Here is a 27879-nt window from a genome sequence, read left to right as displayed (position 1 = left end):
AGGTCCTACATTTTGGTTGTTGGAGTCCTGCCTACAATATGTGCTTTAAAACATGTGAAGACAACATAACAACTACTGGAAACTTCAGTGTTGGTTTAATATATGCTGTAAGTTTAGTCAAACATTTGAGCACACTAGATCTTTTGGTCCGGTTGTCTTTAGTTCAGCACTGGTTTTGGACTTCTTTTTAGTCATCTTAGTGCTGTGTTTTAGGTATTTCTCTTTGTTATGGATGACCTGGATGTACTGGTCAGTGCTGCTGTTTTGCTGGTCACTGCTGGACTCCAATGACGCCGAATCAGACTCAGTCAGTGATGGCTCTCCTTTGCGTTTGTTCTTGGACTTGACATGAGGTTCTCCATGTCTGTGTGGTGTTTCCGTGATCTTAATATTTGTTCGGGATCGGCTACGAGGGCCTTCCTCTTCCCAGTCCAGATAATCTTCTTCTTCTTCCGCTCCATACACTCTACGTGCTAGGCGACTGTCCAGAGTTTCACCAATGTAAAAGCGTGCCGGTGATCTCTGATGGAGATCTGAGAGTGACTTTGGCCGGTGTGAGTGCCCTAAAGATCCTCTCTTTCCACTTTCATTAGCTTCCTCTTCTTCCTCTTCCTCACTAAGGTGGGGCTGCTGACCTCGTGGAATGTAGCACTTCACATTGCGGGGGTAAAGCTCTACAATCTCAGCTGCCTCATCCACCACCCGGTAGTGCCTGGGCAGACGCATGGTAGAACGCATAACCTTTTTGCGTGGTTCATGTTCATTTAGGATGACATATCTGGTGGTGTGAGCACGCCGACCCAGGTAGTTTTGTGCAGTAACAATACCAGGCTCTGGGTGCATGGGCCTGATGCCTTTCCTGAACACCGGGTCTGAGTGGACACTCTCAGAGAAACGCACAGATGGATTGTAGGCCATGTGATGGTATGATTTGGAACGGCCTGAATAGACTTGATGCCTGAAAAAGCAACAAAATTGTGGAGTATAAATCTGAATCTGATATAAAGGTTTGGCTATTATCTTCTCTTCAAGACCCTTATGGCTTCTACATAGAGCTTACATGCCTAATAAACAAACAGACAAACAGCAATAACTTGGCAAAAAAAAAAACAAGCTTAAGAATTTCCTATTTGTCACAAGACATGTTTTGTGTCCATCACTTCCATCTTTATTATGACATAAAGTTTATATAAATTGTATGTACTGTACATACTGTAGCTAACAAGAAATGTCAGTCTAGTCTCCAAAATTTTCCATAAGGCTAGCATAAGAGCTAAGAGCTGGCATGCTCACCAGTTATTCTTCTTATGCAGGATGTAGCTGTAGCAATCAGCTTTATGTTAGAGGTTTTTGCTCTGAATTACATATTTACAGAGAAGACTTTGGTGAGCTACACCACCTTTCATACCTTGTTTAATACATTATCTAAGTAGTTTATACTAGTAAATGTCAGAGATTAAATATATCTTTGGTACTTTGTAATGTTTAGGCAGGAACAATGGATTAGTCCTTTTGCCAAAATATTAATTTACAATATACACTTGTAAGCTCCATTTTTATTTGTTTATTTTTAAACACTTAGGTGAATGAAAATGAAATTGCAATTTCAAGCTTTTGGGCTACAAAGCAGTCAGCAGGATGGAAGATGACTAACAGCTTTAAATTATGACAGAATGAATGCAAATGAAGCATTCTAACGAGTACTGATTTCTCTCTCTTATAGAGATGTTTTTAAGCAAAACACATTTTTAAAAGGACTGCATTTTGGTAACCTTTAAAAGAAGACCAAACCTGATAGGGATGTATTCCACCCTGTGAATCTCTCTCTGGGGAACGGAGGGGTTGGCGATTACTCTGTAAGCACTGCACAAGCAGAGATGGAAATGGAAGGTTTATGGAAAATGTATAGCAATGTCATGAGGGTTGAAGGGCTAGACAAAGGAACGCCATTATGACAGACCTGCTAGGTTTGGGTCTCACAAGGATGGAGGGACTCCTGTCATCAAGCCGGGAGGCTGACTGGGCAATCGTGCGGATGCTGTTGCTGCAACGGGCTGGCGAAAGAATTTTGTTGACACTGCCATTGCGACGTGGAGGAGAAGCAGACCGGGCTGGGGACTCCATGCTGGTGATGTCACTCTCCTGCTCAGGTTTTTGCTCACCACCCTCAGTTGGCTGTAAACGTGCTGCATTGAATAGATACAGGATAATTTCAAAGGATGACAATACTAATTACCCAATACATTTCGTATTTGTGATTCCAAATAACATGTTATTAATAAACCTTGTGTGGAACATTTGTTTTCATGGCTTTTCAATGGACCTACAAGGCTAAAAATCTAAATCTAAATTAAGGAAGTTAATGTTCTAAAAATGTCTGCATTTTCTCTCCATGACCAAGTTGCTGTCACTACCAATACAAACTCTGACAAATTTAAAAATATATTAGTAATGAGAAGCACCCTAATGAAAATCACATTTAAACACAATTTCCATGCTTTATGGATGGTAATATCATTCTGTAAGGGTAATGATTCACTTATGGACTGTGGCAGTTTCTGTATAGGATTACAAACCATTAATCATGCATCTGATCATAATGAAAAAATTACATGTAAACTCAATAATACACAAAAGCATATTAGGAAATAATACTTATATCATCATTATTTTACCCTGGACAGGACCACAGCTGATCACAGCTTATTCTGGAAACACTGCAAGAAACAGCACAGTACATCCTGGATGGGAACCCAGCCAAGTGCAGGGCATCAATAAACTAATGCACTTATCCCAGTGTTTCATTAGTGCCTGGATAACATCAAGGTAGAAAGATCTCTCAATACACCAGAGACATGGACTGTCTGATTCATGTGTGAAATGCAGGCCTCCCAGGAATTTCTTTAATGGCCCTAACATTTTGGAACTGGATTGGAGTGAGGTCAGGACTTTATGGAGATGTGGCAATAACTCCCGCTGAGTTCCTGTAATATGCTATTGGTGTTGGTAAACGATTGTTTGTATACTGTAGTTCCCACTGACAGATGCATCTCTTCCACAAGCTGGCTGGAATTTATCAGTCAATTTTAAAGGATCAGACATTCCAGTTGCTGAATGTTAACAGGAACGACTGCAGTGGGCGCCAAGCCGCCTTTGCCAGACACGTCATTCACAAACATACAGGATAAGAGCCTCATCACCATACTGTGCTTTACGTCTTCCATGAATGGAAAACTCAATGTGGTTTGAGATCATGATTTTGGCATGTTTGCTAATTCCTAAATTGGTGGCTAAATATTTCCATTATGTGTTAGCCACCTTAATAGCCCCAGTGCAATACAGAAACACACAAAAAATCTCTCTTTTAAATGATATCACTTTTATGTTTTACCTGCAGCCAACTGAAAAACTTTTTTCTTGTCATCTGTGCGTTCCTGCAGCAACAAAATATTAAAATAAAATTTCATACATTCTGAAAGTAACTGAACATGCAGTGATTATTTTTCTTTGTTTAAATTTCTTTAAATGTTAACCTCAACTTTTTTTGTCGCTGAATGACTTACGGTCTGAAGTTGCATCCGCAACTGGTTGTTGGTGAATTTAAGAGACCTGGCGATGGACTGCAGGTAGTAGATCAGCATGCTGAAAACAACAATAAAGAACCACACTGATAACAGCAGCCTCAGAGCACTAAATGATAAGCAAAGCAAGAGATTTTATCTTCTGTTGAGTAAATTTATTTTCCTGAGGTAATTGAGACTGGATAAGTAAAAGGATGACTTACAAGAGGAGCAACAGGGCTGGCAGGACCACCACAGGACTTGTGATATAACCCATCACCTTACTAAACCATGCAGGGAAGTCCTTTTCTATTGTTTCAGATATGATGTCATAGATCTTCTCTTGACCACTACAGAGGCAACAGATCAAACAAAAGCAAAGTGCGCATGATTTCACTTTTGCATTTCTCATACTTAATTGTTCATATGAATATAGCATGAAAAGGGGTGTGTTATCATAATTAAGCTTATGGCATTGATTTGATACAGCGAGTGCCATAAATCGCTACAGCCATGGTGTTATTCACCATACCTTATGAGCTTGAATGTTTTATTGCTTTAATAAACTGTTTACAAACTTAAAACATAAAGCTCACTCGTCATCTATACCGCTTTATCCTGTATATAAGGGTACCAGGGCGCCTGGAGCCTATCCCAGGAGACTTAGGGCATGAGACAGGGTACACCCTGAACAAGGTGCCAATTCATCAAGGGCACACACACGCACACACTATGGGGAATTTGGGAATATCAATTAGCTTAATCTGCAGGTCTTTGGACTGTGGGAGGAAACGGAGTACCCAGAGGAAACCCACCAAGCACGGGGAGAACATGCAAACCCCATGAACACAGATATGGTAATCGAACTCAGACCCTGAAGGTGCAAGGCGACAGTGCTAAACACTACATCACCGTGCTGCTTCTAAATGTATATCAAGCTCTTACATCATAAAAATGTTTTTTTAAAAAGGACTAGTGCCATGCAAAAGTATTTATACCTCTTGAACTTTTTCACTTTTTATCACTTTACAACCACAAGTGTAAAAAAATATTTCATTGGGATTTATGTAAAAGACCAACAAAGAGTGACATTACTGGAAATAAAATGATAAATAGTTTTCAAAATTTTTTACAAATACATATCTGAAATGTGTAGTGTGCATTTGTTTTCCACCCCCTAAGTCAAATTGTAGAACCACCTTTTGCTGCAATTACAGCTGCAAGTCAGGATGATGTGCAGTATTAGTTTTCTGCCACAATAGCATTTTTGTCTTTAGGCCAGAGCACATCTGTCTTCCACATGTTTGCTGTCTTCCTCATATGGCCTGTAACAAACTGCAAATGCAACTTCTTGGCTTTCTTTCAAAAATTGCATTTCTTCTCGTCACTCTTCCATGCAGTTGTGCCATACTTTTTCCATTTTCGGATGATGGATTGATGTTCGAATCTTGGGATATTTATTTATTACCTAACCCTACTTTAAACCTCTCCATACATTAAACCTGACCTGTCTAGTGTGTTCCTTGGGCTTTATGATGCATAAGTTTATTTACTTATGTTCTCTAACAAACCTCTGATGGCTTCATAGAACAGCTGTATGTATAATGAGGTTAAATTACACACAGGTAGATTCTATTTAGTAATTATGTGACTTCTAAAGGTAATTGGTTCCACTGGATTTTAGTTAGGGGTAGTAGACGGGGCTAAATACAAATGCATATCACACATTTCATATATATGAACACATAACATATAACACTGAAGAGAAGCTTGCTGCAGACACCAAACAAGTCTTGGTTAAATGGGGAAAATGACAACAGTGCAAGTTTTATTTTGGGGTAAAATATTTTTAGAACCATGGAACTGTAGCACTATTTCAGTACAGTGAACACTGCAGGGAACTTTAAATTTAAATTGTATTTGTCACATACATAGTCATACACAGTATGATATGCAGTGAAATGCTTAGACAACTGCTTATGACCTTAAAATAAAAGACTATTAATAAGAAATATATATGAAAAATAAAATAAGACAGGTAATTTTAACTAGGCAGAATAAAATATAATATTAAATTAAAGTTAAAATTAAATAACTATGCAACAAAATACACAATATAGAAAATATATGAAGAAATATAGAACAAAAAGAAAATAACTGTACTTAACCTGCTCTGAAATATTTTCTCTTGAATAAACATTACTCTGGATATGGTTATTGTTATGTTGCTGCTGCTGGCAAGGGTTTAGCACGGAGGCTTAATGAAAATGGTTCAAATAGACACGCACACACACACACACACACACACACACACGCACACACACACACACACACACACACACACACACGCACGCACACACACACACACACACACACACACACACACGCACACATTTTGCTTCAGATGGAGGATTATAAGTCTGACTCATTTACCTGAAAGGGCCACAGTGCTGTGATGGCCTGTACCTCACAATCGCGAAGATGGTTGGTAGCATACAGAGGAAGAGCATGAAGAGAAGCATGGCCAGGTAGAAATTATTAGATCTGGGAATGGGGAAAAAAAGATCATATATGAAACAGGCTGCCAGAAAATATATTATGCAATGACTCCAATTTGGTTTAGACTGTTATTATGGAATAGCTTGTTTCTCCTTTAATTTCTATTGGCTTAATATACTAAGGTGTGCAAATTCACAGCCAGCTATAAGGTCACATAAACTTAGCGCAAAGCAAAACAACAACAATCAGGTTTTCATACAGTATTACATGCCCTTTCCATTTCACTGGGTTGGTATAATTCTGCTAGGAGAATTGTATTTTTATTTGTAATTGCATTATTCTTTATTTCGTCTGACCACTGCTTTAGCTGGAGGAAAAATAAGCAATTTTTTTATTTGTAGGTGGGTTCTACATTGCTGTAAATTATTTGATAGTTAGGAATTTAGGAGTTTATGATTGTGAGTATCAATTTCTATAACTACAATAACTTAAATTATCTTTCTAAGACTTTCTTGAGTATCATAAACATGTACATTTATGAACCGCTAAAATGGATTCAATAGACTGTTTTTACTCTCCAATTGTTTTATCGCCTGATGAGCTGCACTCATTTCACTGCATTCAGGGTTTCACTGCTTTTAAAGACTCAGTGTCAGAAGATGGATGGTGCGTGACAAAAATGACAGTCTCACTCACATCTGTGACTGACTGATAAGCCTATAACAGTCTATGACAACACAGCCATTAAATAAATCAGATCAAGTAAGCAAAAGAGCAGGTTGGAGGAACACATAGCTCAGCAGTACTTTAGAGCCGATAGAGAGAAAGAGAGACAACAGAAGAAAGAAAGGGAGTAGTAAGCTAAACTGGACCATTGAGACTTACTGGTCTTTGATCTAAATGGCACCCAATAAAGTCATGTTTCACGCTAAATTACTTTCATGTAGTGAGAGACCCCAGCTAAAATATAGAAAATGCGTTCGCTGACTCACACAATGGCTGAAGGTTCACTGCTTCACAGATTTATATGGCCAGTAAAAAGGAAATTCAGCAAGAGCAAATAATAATGCAATTCATCCTACCAGCCTTCCATCTTAAATTTAAACGCACACTTCTCTGTTTTAAAAACGCATATTGCTGCTACAAGGCATACTTTAAACTCCCCCATTTTTCACATAACGTGAAGTATTCTTTGTCTGTCCTCATATTATTTCCCTGTGTTTTTTGACTAGTGCAGCTTTTGACACCATTGATTAAATTAAGGGATCGGCACTCTCCTGGCTCAGATCTTATTTTGACTGATCATTATCAGTTTCTAGATTAAATTATTGACTATTCTGCATGTTCTAAAAGTAGTCCACTGGGTTCAATTTTAGGCCCACAGCTATTTTCTCTATCTATGCTTCCACAGGGCAACGTAATTTGTAAGCATGGTATTTGTTTCCACTGTGATGCTGATGACAAAGTTATATGTCTGTGCAAAGCCAGATAAGAAACACCAGCCAAATAAAGTTGAGCAATGTGAGAAGGACGTAAGACACTAGATGCTTATTAACTTCATTCTGTTTAATCCTGATTAGGACCACATGCAGCTAGAAGTAAGCTTTCTGATCACAAAGTAACTCTGGACGGCCTTTCTATTTTATCATGTGCAGCAATAAAAGACCTTGATGTGATTAGTGGTTCCAATGTTTTATATATTTATAGCTTACAGAATGTAGATAATATTACCAGGATAGCATGCTTTCATCTCAGAAATATTGCCAAAGTAAGAAATGTATTGTCACTACACAATGCTGAAAAATGAGTGAAAAATTATGCTTTTATTAACTCTAGGTTGTATTATTGTAATGTCTTACTGTCTGGTTCAACTAGGTGCATAAACAAGTTCCAGTAAGTCCAGAATGCAGCAGCGAGAGTACTCAGTAGAACCAGAAGATATGAGCACATCACCCCTATCTTATCCAGACTGTATTAGCTCCCAGTGAAATTTGGCATACATTTAAAAATACTGACCTATAAGGCACTAAATGGTTTCGTGCCACAGTACCTGAGTGAACAGCTAGTGACTTACAATCCGCCACGCCTACTTTGATCAAAGGGTGCAGGCTGCTTGTCAGTACCACATATTATCAAAAACAGGGGGCAAAGCTTTTTCTTACAAAGCCCCTAAGTTATGGAATACCCTTATTAAGTTATAGCTGAAAACCCTTATTTAGCCAAGCAGAATAGATTTGCATTAGAGGATCAGATCTTGGGGACTCATTGACGTAGAGTATTATAGTGAACTGGTTTGTTTGGATGCTGTCTTCCCCACTCTCAATGATCACTCAGGTTGGTTGATGTTGGAGTGACTGGTGGCTTTACATCCTAGGGAGCCTTCATGTCTGTGTTTTCTTCTGGCTCTCCATTTTAGTTATGCTGTCATAGTTAGTCCTATGTGAGTTCCTTCTCTTCTCTTCCCCTCTCACTGTCTCTTTTTCAATTGGACTACACATGAACCACCTGAGCTGCTAGTGATCCAGACCCCCCTTGCCCTTCAGATTTGTCTGACTCATTATGGTGAAGAGATAGAGATCTGCACAGAGGCTCTGTGTTGTCTGGAATGTGTGTGGTGACTTAGGAATATTGAGCCTCCAATAACAAATTGGATCCATATTAACTTAAACACAACTCCTGCTATATTGAACTTCCAGCTGCTTAAGGCACAGTATGTAGTAGTATTCACAACTACACTACATTTTCACAACTACACTACATTTTACAGTTTTACGTTTACATCCTGGACCAGTGCACAAAGACACTTTAATAACCTCTGCACTAAGACACTTTGCTCTATGCATATTTGCACACACCGTACAGTATATTTCAATTTGCACAGTATATTTCTATTTTGTACATCATATTTCTATTTTTATTTCTAGTTCTATTTTTTTCCTAGCACATTTCTATTTTTATTTTTAGTTCTATTCTTCCTAGTTTAATTTAATTTTTTAATTTAATTTCTATCGTATTTCTTTTATTCATATTTATTTCTTATTTGTAAAATTTAACTCTCTTTTAGGGTCAATGGCAGTCGTATAATGCATTTCACTACATTTCGTACTGTGTATGTTTGTGTATGTGACAAATAAAATTTGAATTTGAATTTGAATTTATGACAGCGGAACAATTTCTGGTTCAAAAAAGATGGTTCCTTCTCAAGATTTCTTCCTATTGCCATCTCATTAAGTTTTTCCTTGCCACTGTCCCCCTCGACTTGCTCATCAAGGACAATCTGATCATTTTGGTTCATACACATTTCATACTTATTTCTCAAATTTACTTTTAATCCTGTAAAGCTGTTTAGTCATTGAGACCATTGTTAAAAGCGCTATGCAAACAAAAGTGAATTGAATTGAACTGAAAATTTCAGGGAATAACAAGTTAAAAGGTAAATAAACATGTTTTTAAAAAAGTTTCACTTTTATATGATTATTCTCGATTATTCACAAATGAGAAATGCATGATCAATGTTAAATGTATTTTTAAAACGTAATAATGTTAACCTGAGAGTGAACATGTTTAGATGTATGAGCAATTACTTATAAGGTATCTCACATACAATAGCAGTCCTGAGTTTTTGGGAATAGGTTGCTTGGATAACATTGTACGGTATGTGAGGTTACTTACAGTAGGGCTTAATGATATGATAAAAAATAGTGTTATTTAACTATTAAATATAGGCTAGATTAAATATTATGTTGGCTGGTAATATAAGGCATTCATGAAAGCAATTTATGTCTCCAGTCAAGTGTATTTATTACTTTGTGAAATTCCTCTTTGCTAACTGCATACATGGACACATGTCTATGCACTTTTAGCTTTCACATCTTTCAGAATACCTCCATCTGAGCAGTGTTTCTACTTTTTAAAGAGGATTTTAAAGAGTTGTCTATAAAAATGTTATACTTAGCGAGTTAGTTTTTGTTAATTTATGTTGTAAGTTATGTTAGGTCTCTCTGTCCTGTCTCTGCTAGCCAGCTAACTAGGCCTCTTGGTTAGCTAGTTTAGTGTCTCTGTTAATTTATGTTGTAAATTTATGTTGCATGTAGCACCTTGGTCCTGGAGGAACGTTGTTTCGTTTCACTGTGTACTAACTGTCTATGGTTGTAATGACAATAAAGCCTACTTGAGAAACTTGATAAAGCTTAAACTTGAGAATTTTTCCCACACTAACAGACACTTCACACAATCTTCACTGTATTCATATTGGAATCAAAAGGCACAAGATTAGCCATTTGTAGTCTCAAAATCAAAAATATGTCTGTAATTTAAATTGAACAATACTCTGATGAATTAGGCTTCTGATCAGTATGTGCCTCACACATGCATACACTAGGCCATGTTTAGTATAAATCATGGAATACTCCACATTCAGTTCTGACTACTCATATATTACCTGTAAGGGTCCCGTCACACTCAGACGAAGACCATGAAGTTCCCACTGCATCCTAAAAATATCAAAGAATGCAGTGGGAATGGCGTCAAAATGGAAAAATGTGCATTTATCAAGTTCATACTAATTCCTTGTTACTTCCCTGTCAGGTTCTATCATGTTGTAACTGACTTCCTATCACATGATCATCTGCTCAATGATGGGGCAAAAACAACTCAGTGAGAACACCATCCAATCTTTCCCATCTAAGCCATGCTTGTAGTTCTTCAATAAAGTCAATAAGAGGTTAGTTACGCCGTTAACTGATCAATGGCATCAGTACTACTGTATAGTATGTTCCTTAATCTTCCTGCATTTCGCTTCAACCATGTCCACACCAGGCTTTTTTGAACATGTCCAAAAACGTGTTGGAGCTACACAAAAAGTTAGACAATACTGTTCCGAGTTTCCACTGTGCTTCTGCTCTAAGTTTACTGCATTCACGCATTTAGTTATTTATTTTTTGTGGACATACCTGTAGTGGGAAAGTGGCTCGGTGTGACGGTGCTGGTTGGGGGGGTTGGGGTGTAATAAATTGCAGCCTTTTGCAGTAAGAAAATTGCACAGGTCCATATTGCCATTTAAATGTTTATGTGATTAATCATGCAGCGCTACCTTATAGGTAAATCTCTTTCCCCTAAACCGCACATGCCAAATATTAATATTGTGAGCAAATTTCTGACCTGGAAGCCCGGAAGACCTGCTGATGTGGAACGTTGCAGGTGAGCACAGCCCAGCTTCTCAGATACATGAGCCCGATTAACTTCAACACATTGAAGGCAGGAAGGCAGGGAGAGAAGAAGGCCCCCATCCTACAGGGCAAGGAATATAACATTAAGATTTATATCTGCTCTCTCATTATCAAAACTGCTGATACTGATCCCAGCTAAAGGCAAGTCATTATTAACAGATTCCAAAAACATGGGCCAATGGAGCACCATGCATCCTTGTGAGGACTGTGAAATGAAACCAAACAAGGTAAAATTTAGGAGCAGGGAATAAGGAGTAAAAACATACAGCAATCAAAGCGAAGAGGTTATTACCAGAGAAATTATTACAATGGCTTTCCATAACAAATGCCAAGATCATTATTACTTTTACATACCATATCATTCCCTGGTTGTATATGAGATGAAGGACATTTTCAGCTATCTTGAATTCACCATATTCAGGCTGTAAGAAGAGTGTGCATCAAGTTTATTTGGTGTGTAACAAACATAAAAAAAACTGTATCTTGTAAAATCTAAATTGTTTAGATTTTACAAGATACATGGCATCAGTAAACAATTTATAGGAAGTAAGGTATTAAATAAAATCATGCTTACAAATTTGCTCTCCAGATCCCAGCAGCAACAGTCACTCAGGTATCGAACCACCAGGCCCCGGATAAAATCGATCAACAAAATGCTAGCCACGGTGAAGATCATGTCAATGATTGAGAGCTTTAACATTTCCTTTGAATGAAATAAGCAGGAAACATATTTACTCTACCTAGTTGGTCCTTCTCTTCTGTAAAACTACTCCTCCACAAGAGGGTTAGAAATGCGTCCTAGGAAGAACCCATTAAATCAGCTCTATGGATTACATCATGGAGAATTGATGTGCACTGTCTCTGCCTACTGATAGTTTCATTAAGTAACTGTCTGGCTGGACAATTCAATGCATGCATCCATGTATTCAATCCATAGTCATTTCATTGCCATCAAGAGCAAAATAATTACCACAGGACATTACATTTGCATTTTTCTTCCTCTGTCAGCATTAATGCCATATTTATGATTGCATTTGAGCAAATTGATGATATTGGTTAGCTTAAAGACTGATCAACTACAAGAGCTAAGTGCTTGTTATTAGCTGGTTAATAGAGTAGAGCATGTAAACAAATGTGGTGTCGTACAATGTAAATCTACAGTAATCAACGTTGATATAGTGGTGACCCTGCTAGCAAACAGAAGTTGCATCAGAATCTATTTTGGGTGTTCATGCTGCCCCTCCTCATACAACATTTTATATCAAACTGCAAATGTTACAGTACTTATGCTACAAATGTCCCAAATTGGCCAAGAAGCACTTCTAAAAACAACCCTACCATTAGTGAGCCAATATTATCATATTAGTGGGTCAATACAGCTGTTGTAAAGGGACATTTTCAAATTCAAATCAAAATTAATTTATCACACACACCATCAGGCTCAGTGGCTGTTCCGATCAGTTACACAGTACGATATAAAAAGTAAGAATAAAGTACACATGCATGCGGTTGTATTTGCAACTAAGCTAAGCTTCTATAACTTATTTACAGTTATAGAGCTTTCTATATTAGTCTTCAAACCTGTGTGCACACATTTGTTATTTGTTAAATCTCACCTGCCCAACATAGGTCTCCCAGCACTGATCCTGCTGGGATTTGCCATTGTATTCATATATAATGGACTGGTTAATTGCAGGTAGGACTGGTGCTGATGGTCCAGACACAATGCTGTGCTTAACAGTGATGGTCGTTTGGTTTACATCTGTTACAGCCATGGTGAAAGTGCTATTCCTTCCCTCAGTGATCTCTGGGACAACAGTAGACAGGTTGGTTTCTGCAGGCTGGGAAATGGTGGCCAGGTAAGATGTGGAGTCAGACCAGTTACCTGGAATCTAAAACAAAGATAAATAGGGAATTAAATAAAGCTATCTTGGGAATTTGGTAGAAGCTGAAAAGATCGGCTATGAAAACATTGAAATAATATGTAGTACCCTTCATATTAGATATCTTTCATCAAAATTGTTTTGCAAGATTTTTTATCTATTTCACAATCACACACTTTATCGTCCAATTTATGACTGCTTCTGTTTTCGCTACAGTGCCTTGCTTGCTTTTTTATTAACAAGAGCCTGTGTGATTATGCTTTTTGTCTGCTGATTCGCATTCCCTTAATAAAACGTCCAACTTGTACATTTAGACCTAATGTTACCAAATTGTACATTTCCTTTGTTGTCAGGGTGATACCATAAGGAAATCCTTTTACCTTTATTCATTTTTTTCTGTATTTGTTGGATGTATGTTATGCTTTTGTCTGTTAAAGAATTAGAAAATAAATTAAAATAAAAATCGCTTACCTCAGAGCTCATGCTGTTTACTTTGTCCAACAGGGCAATTATCAGACTATAGAGGTTTCCAAGATACAACACCAGCACCCTGATCAAAACAAACCCGAAAAAGAAAATTAGATAAGATGAGCAACAACCTTAAAATTTTGATTTACTTTTGCTCGTCTTAGTAATATCAAACCTGGCAAGTTGGAATCGAAGGCTTGTTCTTGGGTGATACATCTCCAACTGGGCCACCAGCTCAAAGGCAGATGGAGCAATCATAGTAATGAGGGACACCACTACACTCACCTAACACACAAAAAGAACAATATACAATACCATATATAAGAAGATTCTTTTTGCGTCACTGATAACAATAAAATTCTTAATTACAACTTACATATAAAAAGTGATAAATTATTTTTATTAGTTTTCACCTCTGCTCTTTATCCCGTATTAAGAAAGTGAGAGAGGATAAAAGGGGCTTAACCATGTGTTTATGCTGCTGTTGTGGTAAACAATGTTCCACCTCAATCACCTCAGTATTTTTCACTGCTTATTTCACACTGAGCAGAATGTTCTACCAAATCCCTAGAGAAGATGGATGCTCTGAGTGCACCATTCCAATACTTCAATGAGTCGGAAATGACGCCTCATTGACCTATCCTGGAACCACCAGCACCACTGGCAGGCCATTTATGAGAAAGTGGCCAAAATGCTACAGAGACAGGCCCATTGTTGTAGTACGACAATGTCCAACAGCATAGAGAGCCAATGCTCAACAGCAGGAAAGGATAGCCAGGATGTGTAAAAAAAAAGAAAAAAAAAAAAGAGAGAAATTCTTGATAAGTTCCCCATAGCCATAAAATCCAGATTTTGAGCAGCCGTTCACTGCTCACATGGAGACCTCAGAAACAGATCTGGGTGCTGCATCCAGCACATGTAGAAAACCCTGTCCTATACTGTATGTAAGTAGGAAGCTTTCCTCCATAAAAAGAAACCATGCAGCAGTGGAACAAGAAAGGAAAGCAGGTATTATCATGCAGTTTGACATTTCACTCTGGTGACAGACCAAGAGCCCCTCAAGTGGTGGGCTAAGTCTAATAATGACATGATAAAAAAAATCACATGCTGGGTTCTCTCTTTCTAGGACTTTTGTTTCAGGTGCAGCTCTAAGCAAATGTACACCATGAGAATGCACGCATGGACTGTCGTAGAGATGTAGGACCCAGATAGCACTGCCAACTTGCTTGCCTTTTTTTGTTCTATTGTCTCAAGATGCATTTAGAAAATGATTTATATTATTTTTTTCTAATTATTCTAGTATTCACAATAACTAGTATATAATAAGTAGTATACTTATCATATAAGTATAGATTATTGACAGTTGATTTTATACATATTTTGGTAATTTTCTAATATTCAGTCTAGCATTTTTCAGAGAAAACCAACACATGACAGTGCATACTATATGATTAAGCATAATGCAAAGTTGGGTTAAGTTTAATATAATATATTACAAACCTGGGTTATAAAGCATATTTGAATTCATGATGCATACTCCTATTGAGTATTATCATAATTATTACACATATCAGTGGTTACAATGCATTATGACAGCATTATAACCAAGTATAAATGTTTTTATAGTTCATTATACTGTATACATTGCCTATTTTTAGCAAATAATTTTCTGTGCTTTTTGAGAAGTCCTTGCTGTAAACTGGTATATATTATATAGTATATATTATATATATGTATATATGTATATTACACATTTGCGCTATTGCATGCTAAATTTCTTAATATTAACAACCATCCAAATGCAAAATGTGAGAAAGGGGTTGGCACTTATGGTTAACTGCATTAATTTATCCTTTCACTTTGAAACACCAACTTTCCATAAAAGAAAAATAATCAAAGACCATCAGATTTCAGTAAGACCTCATTCTTTTCCCACAGAGTAAGCTCTGCTTTCTGCTGCTCCAGCTTTTGTGAGCGATCAACAACAAAGTAGATGATGTAGATGCTTCCTGCCAGTGAGAGCAGGACCAGGATGTTGGCCAGAATCCGCAAGCTGATCAAAACCGCTCTGCATAAAAAGAGAGAGAGAAAAAAATCTCATTTATACGCATACTGTAGATAAAATTTCACTGATACAGACAGTTGAATTTAAATTAGATTACAAGTAAATAATCCGTATAACAGGCTTATGTAAGAAGAGGACTTGATTAAATAGTTTCTTCTTGACTAGATACCAACCCTCATTAATCCCAGAATGAGGATGTTGGTAGCAAAATCTAAATTAATTGCATGCTAAAATGTATAATGGGTACAAATATACAGAGACTGATTGATGACAAAGTTCAGTACTGATACACTGATAAAATCAAACTCATCCAAGTGACTTTATTAATAGCATCATTATTGCATAATAGGTTCCCACAATTATATGACAATTGCTTAGGTTTTCGTTTTTTTGTCAATGCCTTGACTAACATAATGAGGAAAGGTTTTAATAACAAGTCCAAGCAAGATTTAGTGGAAGTCATTGTACAACTATTAATCTCAGAAACATTTTTTGTAACAAGCTGATTCAACCTTAGTGCATCAAACAATGCTGCTAAATTGTAGAAATTAATTTACTTTTATTCTTGACTTCTAGGTAATATCACCTAATCTTTTAATGCATTACTATTTTATAGTTGCAGTACTTATGTTTTCAGTATATTTATCTACTAGGGATGTAAAACAATGCCACTACTTGAATCTGTAATTGTTTAGTGCTCCAAATCAAAAGTGGGATTTATTAACCTTAGCCATTTTAGCAATAAGTGTTCAGAAATGTTAACTTATTTTCACTTTATAAAAGTATATAAAGAGTTTTTTTTTTTTTTTAAGTTTTTAGGTTTTACATTTTTGAATATTCTTCAAAGTAAAGATGCAATCTTGTTTAACTCTAAATAGATCTAAATAGGGGGCTTTAACTTATTATACAAGTATGACTTTCTTTTATTAATCTTTTAATATTGCAGCAGCATCATATGTTACTACATGCACAGTGTGCATCAACACTGAAAAAAAAAATTAATGTATCATCATATTTAAAGAGTAAGATTTCCCCTTAAGTAAAATGTGTATGGTAAAAATAACTACAGTAATAATAACAATGAACAAGTTAATGCAGATTTACAAACTCAATTTATTGTATACTACCAATATGTATATGTGACACAAGGGTAAAATTTTGAAATTCCACCCATCGACCTAACCATTATTAGGCACCCCTTCTATTCACTCTTTCATCTTATTCACCCAGCCAAAATTCCCCCAATACATCTATCCATGTGTTTCATTCTCTTAGTTTCCCAAAATCTCAATTTGATGGCTTTAAAACATAACTTTATATGATTTTTTGACATAATTCATTAACATAAAACTATTTTAACAAAATAGTAGTTTCTAGACAGAAAGGAACGTAGGAAACTACAAAACTATGTGTCAGTTTTGGTGTGTATTAATTTGCATGCTTTTTAGACAAACACACATATTCCTATATGGTTACAAGTTTTTCTGTTAGGGTGTGTAAATGTGTACCCATACACACAGCTGAGTTACCCAGTTTAATATATAAGCAGCTCTGATTGTGATTTAGGAGTAGTCATCCTCTGCAGTAAAAGCGATGCGTATGAAATATAGTGGGAGGTTTTGTGCTGCGATTGCAGTCGATGTGGACAGAGAGAGTAAATCAGAACTCTACTCTATGCTATGAACAACACTATCACCCTAATTCATCCACTGATACTGATCATTTCCCTTCCTTGAAAGCAAACGTTAACAAACACTCGAGTGACCGTCACTGAAAAGAAAAGAGCCAGATTTGCTAAAGTCAGCATAGGCTGAGAAAATGGGTTTAAGGAGCAATCTGATGCACTAAATGATAAAAGTGCTTAAAAAGGCTTAAAAAGTTAGTAAAAGCACTTACAGGCTGGTTTCTTTTTTCTTCTCTTGCTCTTCTACGATAGCCTCCTTTAAAATAAGAAATTAAAGAACAAATCAGTACCAGCTGACATGGACTGTTGACAACACAACAAACAGATCTACATGTAAGATCACATTTTGTGTACGAACAATGGGGTGAGCTGCTGCAAGTTATCACTGAAAAAAGAAGTAAAAAGAGCAAATCTCCTTTTTTTTCCTTAAAGAAAACAGCAATTGAGTCAATTAACATGTAAAACTAAAACAATTGGCAGAGTTTTGAACTCTGCAAAACTGACACCCTGGAAGCCCCAGTCACATCCTTCTGTTTCACATAAGTGATAATTTTTTCCCACCTGTAAGATGTGCATACACATTGTTTTGTTTATCTGTAAAAGTGAATTTAAGTTCATTGGTAAGGAATAAAAGCTGTGACTTTATGTTTGACTTCTGTGAATTTATGTCTGAGCTAACATTAGACATTTATACAATTAACGTAATTTAATTACATTTATTAAAAATGCTACTGAAATTCACACCAGGTATAGTCCAAAAATTACACTTTTTTTTGTTTGAAACAGAAAATGAAATAGGCCTACAACTAAGTGGGCTATGTAACACTTTTAATGTTATTATTTTAATGTTATTAATGTTAGTATTAAAAATACTGCTTGATTTTGTCTGGGTCAGGGTAGCCATGTTTATACAGAAAGGTCATGACCACTACTTTATGCGAGGACCGTCTACAGCTCCTGCTACGCCGTCTATCTTTGCATATTTCATACACAATTAGATTATTGCCATTAAACAAATCACTGGAAGTGACAGGCACAATGGCCATATACGCAACATACAGTAAATGATCATACAGTCCTAAACAAAAAAAGAAAAAAAAAGCATGGTTGCTTTTTAACTTTTGGCCCCGACATCCACTGCTTTACAGGTATATTATAAATATTGATTAATTTATATACAATATAAATTATGGGCGTAAAGCAGTCCACCACTTTACACCCATAATAATTAATACTGACGGGCTCTCCATATTAAAATTATCAACGGTAAGAGACACCATAAAATTCTCTAGTAGATTATGCTGTAATAAAAGCTCAATGGATCATTGGAAACCAAATCATGTAGATCAAGATGTCTATGTCATGGGTTATGGCACACACTCACCCTGATGTTATTGACTATTGCTGCTCCTTTGCTTTCAGCAGCCTCAGGATTGCCAATCAAGTAGTCCCAGGCACAGAAGATTCGCCAGCAGAATGTGTAGTTCTCACTGGAAGCACTGGATAGACTCAATCGTGAGTTCTTTGCCATTCTGGAGGGGAAAAAATATAATATATAACATTTATAACATAATATTACAACATGTGATTAATGTATTAATACTGAAAACATTTATGTTGTCAGATGGAAATCTTAATACTGATTTTAACCCCATGTTTTACATACTGTAGGAGACCTTAAAGTAAAATGTTTATTGAATCTCTTTATTCTTTATTAATCTTTTTTCTGGCCTACGTAGTTTGTAAACAACTCTTCTAGCATGGTTTGCATTGCAAGTTGACTCTAGAACATTTAATAATATACAAAGCAAACAAAAGAATAAATAAATAAATCACTTCTATAATATAATTGTTGTCAAATTATTGTGATATAGGAGTAATGAAATGCTTCATCTTATACTGTACTTTATTAAGATACAATGATATCTCTGCTTTTTGTCAGGCCACATCGCACCATATTCATTATTTTGTAATAACACTGCACCTCATAATGTTTTTTACCCCTTACTTACTATTGAACCTGTCACTGATTTGAAGCAAATCTGTAATGATTACTTTCTTAAGAGAGTGATGAAACTGTAGGCAAAAACAGCCATCCCAACAAGAAAGTAGGCCAGGGGCAGACGATAACCAGCACTGCCAATCTTACGCACGTTTCCATAATATCCATAGAAAAGCACAGAATACTGCAGGTAACCCTAAAAATGGAAAGGAAAAATGACAAAATCGTAGTCCAAAGTTAAACACTTAACTTGCAAAAAAAGGAAAAGAAAAAAAAAAAACAGACAATCTACGAAAGGTAAATATGTGAAAGTCTTGCCCCAAGTGACCAGATGGTGTCAAGGTCCTGAGCTGATGCGATTTGGTCCCTTGGGATGGTTTTGCTGCGTGTGGTGCCAAAAGGAGCGCCAGCGAGGAGCTAATGGAAAGACCACATACAGTATAAGGATGGAGAGGGGGGGAAGGATGAGTGATGGAGCATGATACCTGAGCAGGGAAATTGCTTTGTGTCCCTGTGTCAGGGAGCGATATAAATCTGGCCCCATTTTACTGACAAAACATAGCATGAAGACATGGGAGGTCATATTAAGAGCCAAATCAAGGGCACTTTGAGGCAATATATACAACATTTTGGTTATATTGATGTCATAAATTTAATACTAAAAAAAGTGAAAATATAATGGATATCAAACTTTAATGAACAAAGAAATCATTAAATAAAGTTCCGGTATATAAAAAAATCTAAGAATAATAATCGTTCAAACCAGAACTATCATATACACTAATACACAGTGTATACAGTATTATTGTAAACATAGGTTAGAAAAATACAAGGCTAAATTGTCACTGCTTTTTTTTTTTTTTAAAACATGACAAACCTCAGGAAGAACAATAAAGGCTCCAGTCATAATTGTGAGGACGATGTTAATCCCAAATAACCATCTGAGGAAAATAAAATATGAGGCCACACCAGATCCAAAGTGACCTGTAAAATACAAATTACCCTCAATATTACTGAGTTCAGATCGAAGGTTTTTTTGTGCTATGAAGAAAAGTAAAAGTCCTAGTCTTAAATTAAATGGAGAGAAGCCCAAACAATAATGTACTGTATGGTCTAAGTTCACTAGAAGTTCTGAAATACATATCACAAGCATCAGTCATTTCTAAAAACATGGAATTTCTGATTATATAATATAATTTATATGTTAAAATTGAGCAAAATATATTTTCTTACTTTCAATCTTTTTAATCCTCATTTCCCATGGGATAAATAAAACAAGGATGTTGTAGAGGACTCTTGAAATCTTCTTTAACAACTGCAAAATTAACAAGAACAGTTGAGTTCCACTTATAATTAGCCTAGACATTTTTGTTGATTTGCAACCCCAAGCAGGGATAACCACTAAACACTTTGTCACCAAATGGGATCGGAAGGAAAAAAAAAAAGGTTTACATGGTGCCATTAAGATTTTTGGATCTCCCTTTATAAAAGTTCCTCACAGTCACCAGGAAATTTAAAAGCCAGCTAAAAGGTGTAGCAATAATAAAATAATAAGAAAAATAAGAAAATAAATAAATCACATATCATGGATTAGAGGAAATAAAAGTAAAGTAATTACATTGTAATTACATCTTTTGTAGTGTTCACTAGAAATAAAAAGGATAGCAAATGTTATTTATTTTTTATTTTTTATCTTATCTTTCAATTTGAAACAAAGTAAATAAAATGAATTGTCATGTTGAGGGTCACTTGCCTTCCTGTAGTCTTGTTTATCAATCAAACTAATGTCTTGTTATGCATGTCGTGTATGGCCTTACAGTCTTCAAAAAAAAAAGCATGATTTGATGAAGGCTTAAACCTAAAATATTGTGTTAATCACTGGACTAAACAAAATGTGTGTGGACATTCTAAGGGGAATCTTTAGGAACAAATTATATTTAATAATTCAAGGGTTAAGATCTACTGTATATGTACAGTAGACTGCCTAGAGATGTGATAGAAACTATCAACAAAAAAATCCTGCAGACACTGCAGTGTTACACCTCAGCCAAATATAGGACATTATGAGAGGCCACTTTTATTAGTAACTCTGCGATTCCTGGCTATAAAAGTGGTAGCTGTAACTTACATTAAGGGTTAGTTACATTAGAGTTGTAGCTTGAGTAAAACTGTACATTTTAAATTCGGGGGTAAACCATTCACCATTTACTATGGTTTGCTTAATTATGGATTTCATGATGCTTTCAGTGAGACATGTTTTAAATCCATGATCACATTAACATGAGATGAGCCAAAGCAAACATTTCTTAAATAAATGTGCAATATTTCTGATTTCAATGTTTAATCAAGCCATTTCCATAATTAGTCATTTGTCATCAGATCCACTTGCTAAAAAGTCAATTAATTTTAATGCCGCTCAGGCAGCCTTGCTGAATGCCACTGGAGCATTTTAATTAAATCGAGCCATAACAACAAGCTATAAATCTGAACACGGCATCACGAGGAGAGTTAGAGAACAAGAAAGCAGTGCAAGTAGAGAGACTGACAGGAAAAGGTGCAGGAGCTCAACATAGACATCCTATAAGAAACATAAGAACAATATCTACATTTAACCATTTGCTAGATGAAGTCAAGCTAAAGTGACGTCCGAGCAAGACTGAATCTCACAGCAATCCAGAGGAAAGGGTTTGCACTGACTTGCTCTTTGACATTAGTGGAATTTTGAATCCAATTATAAAGCGCAGAATGACTAAAATCTGAAAGTTTTGTTGAGGTGCTTTTTTTTTTGTATTTTAGACCTTACTACAATTTTTTTTTTTATTATTTATGACTACACTAAAATGTTAGTTTCAGCTGAAGGTAAGGTGGGAGCACCTGCAACTTTATTATTTAGACAGTACTGTGACAGTATATCAGACTGTACTGTGAGCTCAGGATCAACTCATGAACCCTAGAGCTGTGAGATAACAGGCTTTAACACACTTCAGCCAAATATATAAATAAGTGTAACCGAACCAAAAAAGCAAGGAAACCACACATCAGACACCAAACATGTCTTGGGAGATTGGGGTTATATGAGGAAAGTGTAAAGAATCTCTTCAGACATAAGGTCACTAAACATTGGGATAATGTAATCTCGTTAAGAATAATTAGGGCTAATGTAATAAATTAATGTTATGCTTTTAAAAAGAAAAAACATACATCTGCACCTGCAGCCTGGTATCCCCGCGTCCTGGTCAGCCTACCTTCATACTTCAGCACGATCTCTCTGGCCTGCCTGAAACACACACACACACACACACACACACACACACACACACACACACACACACACACACACACACACACACGCATGCAGATAGCCAGAATCAGCAGTCTGGCCCATAACACATTATTCCTCCCTGTGATCGTAGCAGTGATTTACTGCCATGCTCGCCTCTGATGAAGCCATTAATACTGAGCTTTAATGCTTCACAGGACATTTCACTGCTGTAGGCATTCCTCTAGGATATGAACCATGCTTTTAGCTGTGTTTTCACCTAAATTGAAGTTTTACGGACTAAAACCTGTAAAAACCACATCTTTGCTCTTTTTTTAATAACAGATAATGTTACTGTGTTACACGTCTGTGAAAGGTTTTGCCAACAAACAGTAAAGGGTCAAGGCTAAGAATGGTTTATGGATACATTTATAGCATCTTATTGGATGTGTTACTGATGTGATCCACAAAAACACCCATTTTCTTACGAACGGCTATAAACTCTTGATCGCACAGATGAGTCGCAGTGTAAGCTGTGCAGTCAGGGACTTTATGCATTGCTGCTGACTCTCAATAGCATGGACCTTGAAAGGAAATAAAGCTGCAGATACCTTATCAGGAAAATTTACAAAGGAGACATCAAACAACGCTGAGGACAAAGTGGTCATCACAGAATAAACAACATGCGCGCAACATGAACTCAGTTTAAAACTGGAGTTAACAGCATTGCTGAATTCGTTGTTAGCATGTCTATGTATATATACTGTATAGAGTAAGTTACGTGTCTGAAAGGTAAGTGTCCCTGACCCTAGAGAGACCTCACTTAGTCAAATCCAGTTAAGCATAAGATGATGTCTTTTACTGAACATGTGACCTCGGTACAATGAAAAAAACAGAGAGGGGATAATTAAATAATTACTCAAGTTAGGTTGCTTGCTGGGTGCCATGTCATTAAAAAGCCTAGAGCTCCCATGAGCTCAGTGTTAATTGTTATTTACCTTACGTTAATGCATTTCCTCTCCATTACCATCAGATCTGCAGCACGTAAACGCACTCATGATTTTACATGTTATAAATTTAGGTGCCTCCTTGCCATTATGTCCTCCTGTTGTAACTGCTGGTTATTTTCTTAAGTAATAGGACCATGAATAATTTATCCTATAAGTGTAATATAATCTTAATTACCCAACGTCCATTACAGTGGCAATACTTGGCAAGATGGGCTTATTATATTATAAACAAAATTGTGACTTTATTATATACACATTATTAGCTTATTTGATTTATTTACAATTTATAAATACCTTGCAATGCAAAGAAAACCTTTAAGGGGTCTTTGGATATTTTGTCTCTTTGTCTGTCTGTCTGTCTATCTACAGTATGGCTCTGTATAATATTAAGATAATAGAAATTACACATGACATTATAGGATTTGTTTTTTATAAGCTAAATATTTCAGTTATACTTAAATATACTTAAATACACATTTTATTAAAAATAATATCATATAGTCTCATATAAAGACTGCTGGGTGTAAATTAAATACTCTACAGTACGTGCTATTTAAACACTGGGGTATCTGCAGTGTAGATTGATTTGAGGGTTCCCCCACCCCCAAAACATGCTGGTAGGCAAATTGTCTATATCAAATTGAGTGGTTGTGTGTGTTTGGTGCCCTGTGATGAATTGGTTTCTTAACTACAGTGTATTCCTTCCACTATCCAGTGTTCCTGGACAGGCTCAGGATCTACGATAACACAATGACACAATAGAAAGCGTGTGCTAAAGATGAATAAATGAATAAATTAATGATATATTTAGAAGATACAGTATATTGAAACACTGTATATTTAATATTTTACAAAAACATAGCAGATTAATGTAACCCATTAAACTTTCAAACTCAATTGGTCCTTTTGAACCGTATATTCTAGTAACTTTTCTTATGAATTATTTATTAAAGGCATTGCAACTAACAAGAAATGTTTGTATGGCGCTTCGCAAAAGCCTTCAGCAAAAAACAATTTCAACAGCAACCTCATTTCCCCTCTCGTCTGTTCCAACCATTTAGCATTCAGTATTACCAGTATACTAATCATCTGCCTGATCATCTGCCTGATCATCTGTCATCATCTGGACCTGTTTCTCACAAGTTACTTTGTGGCCTAAAAAAACAAAAATATTCCTCTGAAACCAGTCAGGTACCGGGACTAGACTGAAAATAAGAGCCAAAAAGTCCTTCAGAAAGCCTGGAAAACTATTCCACAAGCCTACATTTAAAAAAGCTAAATATGAAGAATTCAGTGGTGGCTCAAGACTTTTACACAGTATTGTAGATACATGTGGAATAAGGAAATCTGGACCTGCTGAAAGATTGTTGGGATTTAAAAAGTTAATATCCGTAGGGACTCACTTTAAGACTTTGAGCTTGCGTCTCATTGGCCAGGGTCTTGTTCGGATGTTGGCAATGATTTCCTTCTGGTACTGAATATTCTGGAACATTTCCTCAGGATCATTACTGTCCATGCGCTCTGCATCCTTGTCTTCATCATCAGAGGACCTGGTGGACAATGGTTTATATTAAAAGGTATCCAATAAAGTGGAATAAGTCTATACATTTCTTGTTTACTGTATAGTCCTTAATGTAAAATAATTGGCTTAAACACATCTCATAGAAATAATCATGACACTTTAATGGCACTATAGACTCTTCAGAATAACAGAGAACATATTTATGGCTAAAGATATTTATTATTTCAAGTCATCAAATAAAAATGAAGATAGACAGTAAATGCTCAAGGCAATTGATTCTTAATGTTAGATACATTATATACATACAAAAGAAGTACAAACAAAAACAAAGAATAACCTTTTATACTGATAGTAAAAAAGATCAAATCATCTCTCTCTCTCTCTCTCTCTCTCTCTCAAATCCCCCCTCTATAAAAAAAAAAAACAATTATAAGACAATTATACAGAATAAAAATAAAAAAAATCACACTTACACTGGATTGTCCTGGTAAGGTGTGTAGATCTTCCTGGAGCTTTTTCTCACACTCTTGTGCCGTTTGGAGGATGTCAGTGGTTGGGTCAGTGATGATGTTTGTCTTACCACACTCATGGCTCCAGAGTGAAACTTTCCATCTGCGTGAGTGTTGATTTATGGCTAAGGTCTTTAAATGTGTGCTGTGTCTATCTAAATGAGAGTGCATGAATGTGTAAGTGTGGAACATCTGCACAGTGCAGGTGCAACCTGTCTAATTGGTTCCAGTACTGAATGGCTGCTCTGAGCCCCTCGCTCTTTTTAACTTCACACAGCTGCTCCAATCACAGCCAGCTCAGGCTCTTAAAGGGACACTGATGCTGAATTCACTTCAATAAGAAATGTACAGTAGGTTTTTGTTATAAAATATACTTATACAGTATAAAAAATTAACAGAAGAGCTATTCTTAAGCAAACCATCGAGGTACAATATGATTTAAGAGGGTTTCAAAAAATGTAAGGACCTTTAGAGTTCTCTCTCTCTCTCTCTCTCTCTCTCTCTCTCTCTCTCTTTTTTTAATGCTATAGAATGGAAAGGAAAGGTTTGATGGCAGTAAACAATTTCTTAAGAAAAAAAGTCTAGTTTATTTTTCTGAACATGCACATATACTGGTCCTCTTTCTCCATAAGTAGAATAGTATGTCTTTTAATATATTTTGATATTATAGTTTGAACCACAAAATAATCTAAATAACACTTATTGCTTTTTTAATCATGTCCATATAAGGTCTGCAGTCATATGTACTACATTTTAACTAGCTATAGAACAACCCAAGGAAAGCAGCATCAAACAATAATTAAATCCAATTAAATTTCTATCATGTCAGAAATTCATTTCCACCAACAGCTTGCTGGGATGCATATTTTTAGGCATTCTAATTTCTACATTATTGTTTAAATTTGAGGTGGTAGTGGGAAACTATGAATTATGTGACCAAAGTAAGGTCATACCGGAAAAAAAAAAAAAAAGATACAGTATGAGGAGTATTTCTTGGAAATTAATGAAAATGAATTTCATTGTTAAACCCCAGCATGAAAGTTTGTTCAGCTGAACACTGAACATCAGATAACATTCAAAGACCTGAACGATCCATCAGGAATTTCAATAAAAAACATTTTACCTCCTACTACCCAAATTACTTGCCGTACATTATCACTTACATACCAAACATTAATGATGTTAGTAACCTACCTTGACAAGACAAGATATTAAATGACAAAATCACTAACTGATTACTCACCACATAATCTTAGGATAACTAACCCAATAGCACCTTGCTGTGTTCTTTCCTGTTGTATTACTGTATTACTTTTACTGTTCCCTACAGTGTTTGTGATTGGAATTTTAAAGAAGCACACATGGCTGGTTATAATTGATCTTTATAAATGTGCCAGAGGGTGCACTAAAATATCAGATATTACTATGCTTATTGTACAAAGAAATGAGAGTTGATACCTCCCTTTTGGAAAAGAAAGGGCAAGTGCTCGGAATAATATGGTAATCTGCCATATGTGATCCACAGAGCAAAAGTGTGCAACAATCGAGCAAAGCTCAATGGTTAGAGTCTTTGGAGATACAAATTCCAAAATTTTGGACAAACATGTTGTTGTGAGTGTGGAAGAACTGAGTTGAAAAGCCGTGAGTAATCCTTTCTGATATGCACTGCATAATTTAGAGTGTCCCTATAATAGTTTATGAAATAGTGTTCCTGCAGGTTGTAAAGAAGCTTCATAAAAAAACTATGCAAATTTTTTTATGAGGAGACTGGAGGTGGGAAAATCAGTTTTATGCAATTCTGGCACTCTGTTTAGTTCAGCACAGTTTAGTGATTTTAATTTTGCATTGTAGTTGGTTTAAAGATATCTTCTTACAGTTGTCATAATTTCTGTAGTCTAACATTTCTGATGTCAGAGCTCATGAGTTTTGATGGTAAGATGCCTAATATGGCAGAACCCCATGGAAATGTTGCTTGTACGTAGTTAAGGGTAATTACAGCTGCATGCATTCTAGAATTTTTTTTTTTAATAGTTTAGCTCGTGTTATTTACAATATTTCACATAAAAATAGTTGCAGTGTGTTGTAGGTGTTTTTCACAATAGTGAAGCATTAATTAGTATAACTGCAGTGTAAATACATCTGACAGAAATATTTTTGTCCATTTTGTCTCATTTACACAGCCATCTTATA

The 27879-nt window shown here is 36.0% G+C and overlaps 1 protein-coding gene across 1 annotated transcript; it reads right to left on the bottom strand.

Annotated features, from left to right (window-relative positions):
- Positions 1–30: 30 nt before the first annotated feature.
- LOC128543151 (transmembrane channel-like protein 3) lies at positions 31–25769 on the bottom strand. The gene is made up of 23 exons (XM_053513498.1): positions 25654–25769; positions 25062–25208; positions 22591–22666; positions 20623–20704; positions 20267–20373; positions 19708–19806; positions 19443–19585; positions 18772–18919; positions 17600–17643; positions 15559–15706; positions 13814–13923; positions 13642–13720; positions 12904–13179; positions 11862–11990; positions 11642–11709; positions 11220–11348; positions 5994–6104; positions 3785–3910; positions 3564–3642; positions 3392–3434; positions 1961–2186; positions 1792–1863; positions 31–958 (listed from the first exon to the last, which is right to left on the bottom strand). Exons 1-23 carry the CDS (start codon positions 25767–25769, stop codon positions 118–120), a joined length of 3399 nt encoding a protein of 1132 aa, XP_053369473.1. The 3' UTR covers positions 31–117.
- Positions 25770–27879: the final 2110 nt, after the last annotated feature.

This window comes from Clarias gariepinus, chromosome 15 (genome assembly GCF_024256425.1).
Source record: "Clarias gariepinus isolate MV-2021 ecotype Netherlands chromosome 15, CGAR_prim_01v2, whole genome shotgun sequence".
Taxonomy (NCBI): domain Eukaryota; kingdom Metazoa; phylum Chordata; class Actinopteri; order Siluriformes; family Clariidae; genus Clarias; species Clarias gariepinus.
This window is presented reverse-complemented; position numbering and strand designations above follow the sequence as displayed.

Coding starts and splice junctions, on each gene's coding strand:
- LOC128543151 (XM_053513498.1), bottom strand. CDS start 25,769: ATGAGTGTGGTAAGACAAACATCATCACTGACCCAACCACTGACATCC. Junction 1,864..1,960: donor GTGAGACCCAAACCTAGCAG/GTCTGTCATAAT, acceptor CTGCTTGTGCAG/TGCTTACAGAGTAATCGCCA. Junction 959..1,791: donor GTGGAATACATCCCTATCAG/GTTTGGTCTTCT, acceptor TTGCTTTTTCAG/GCATCAAGTCTATTCAGGCC.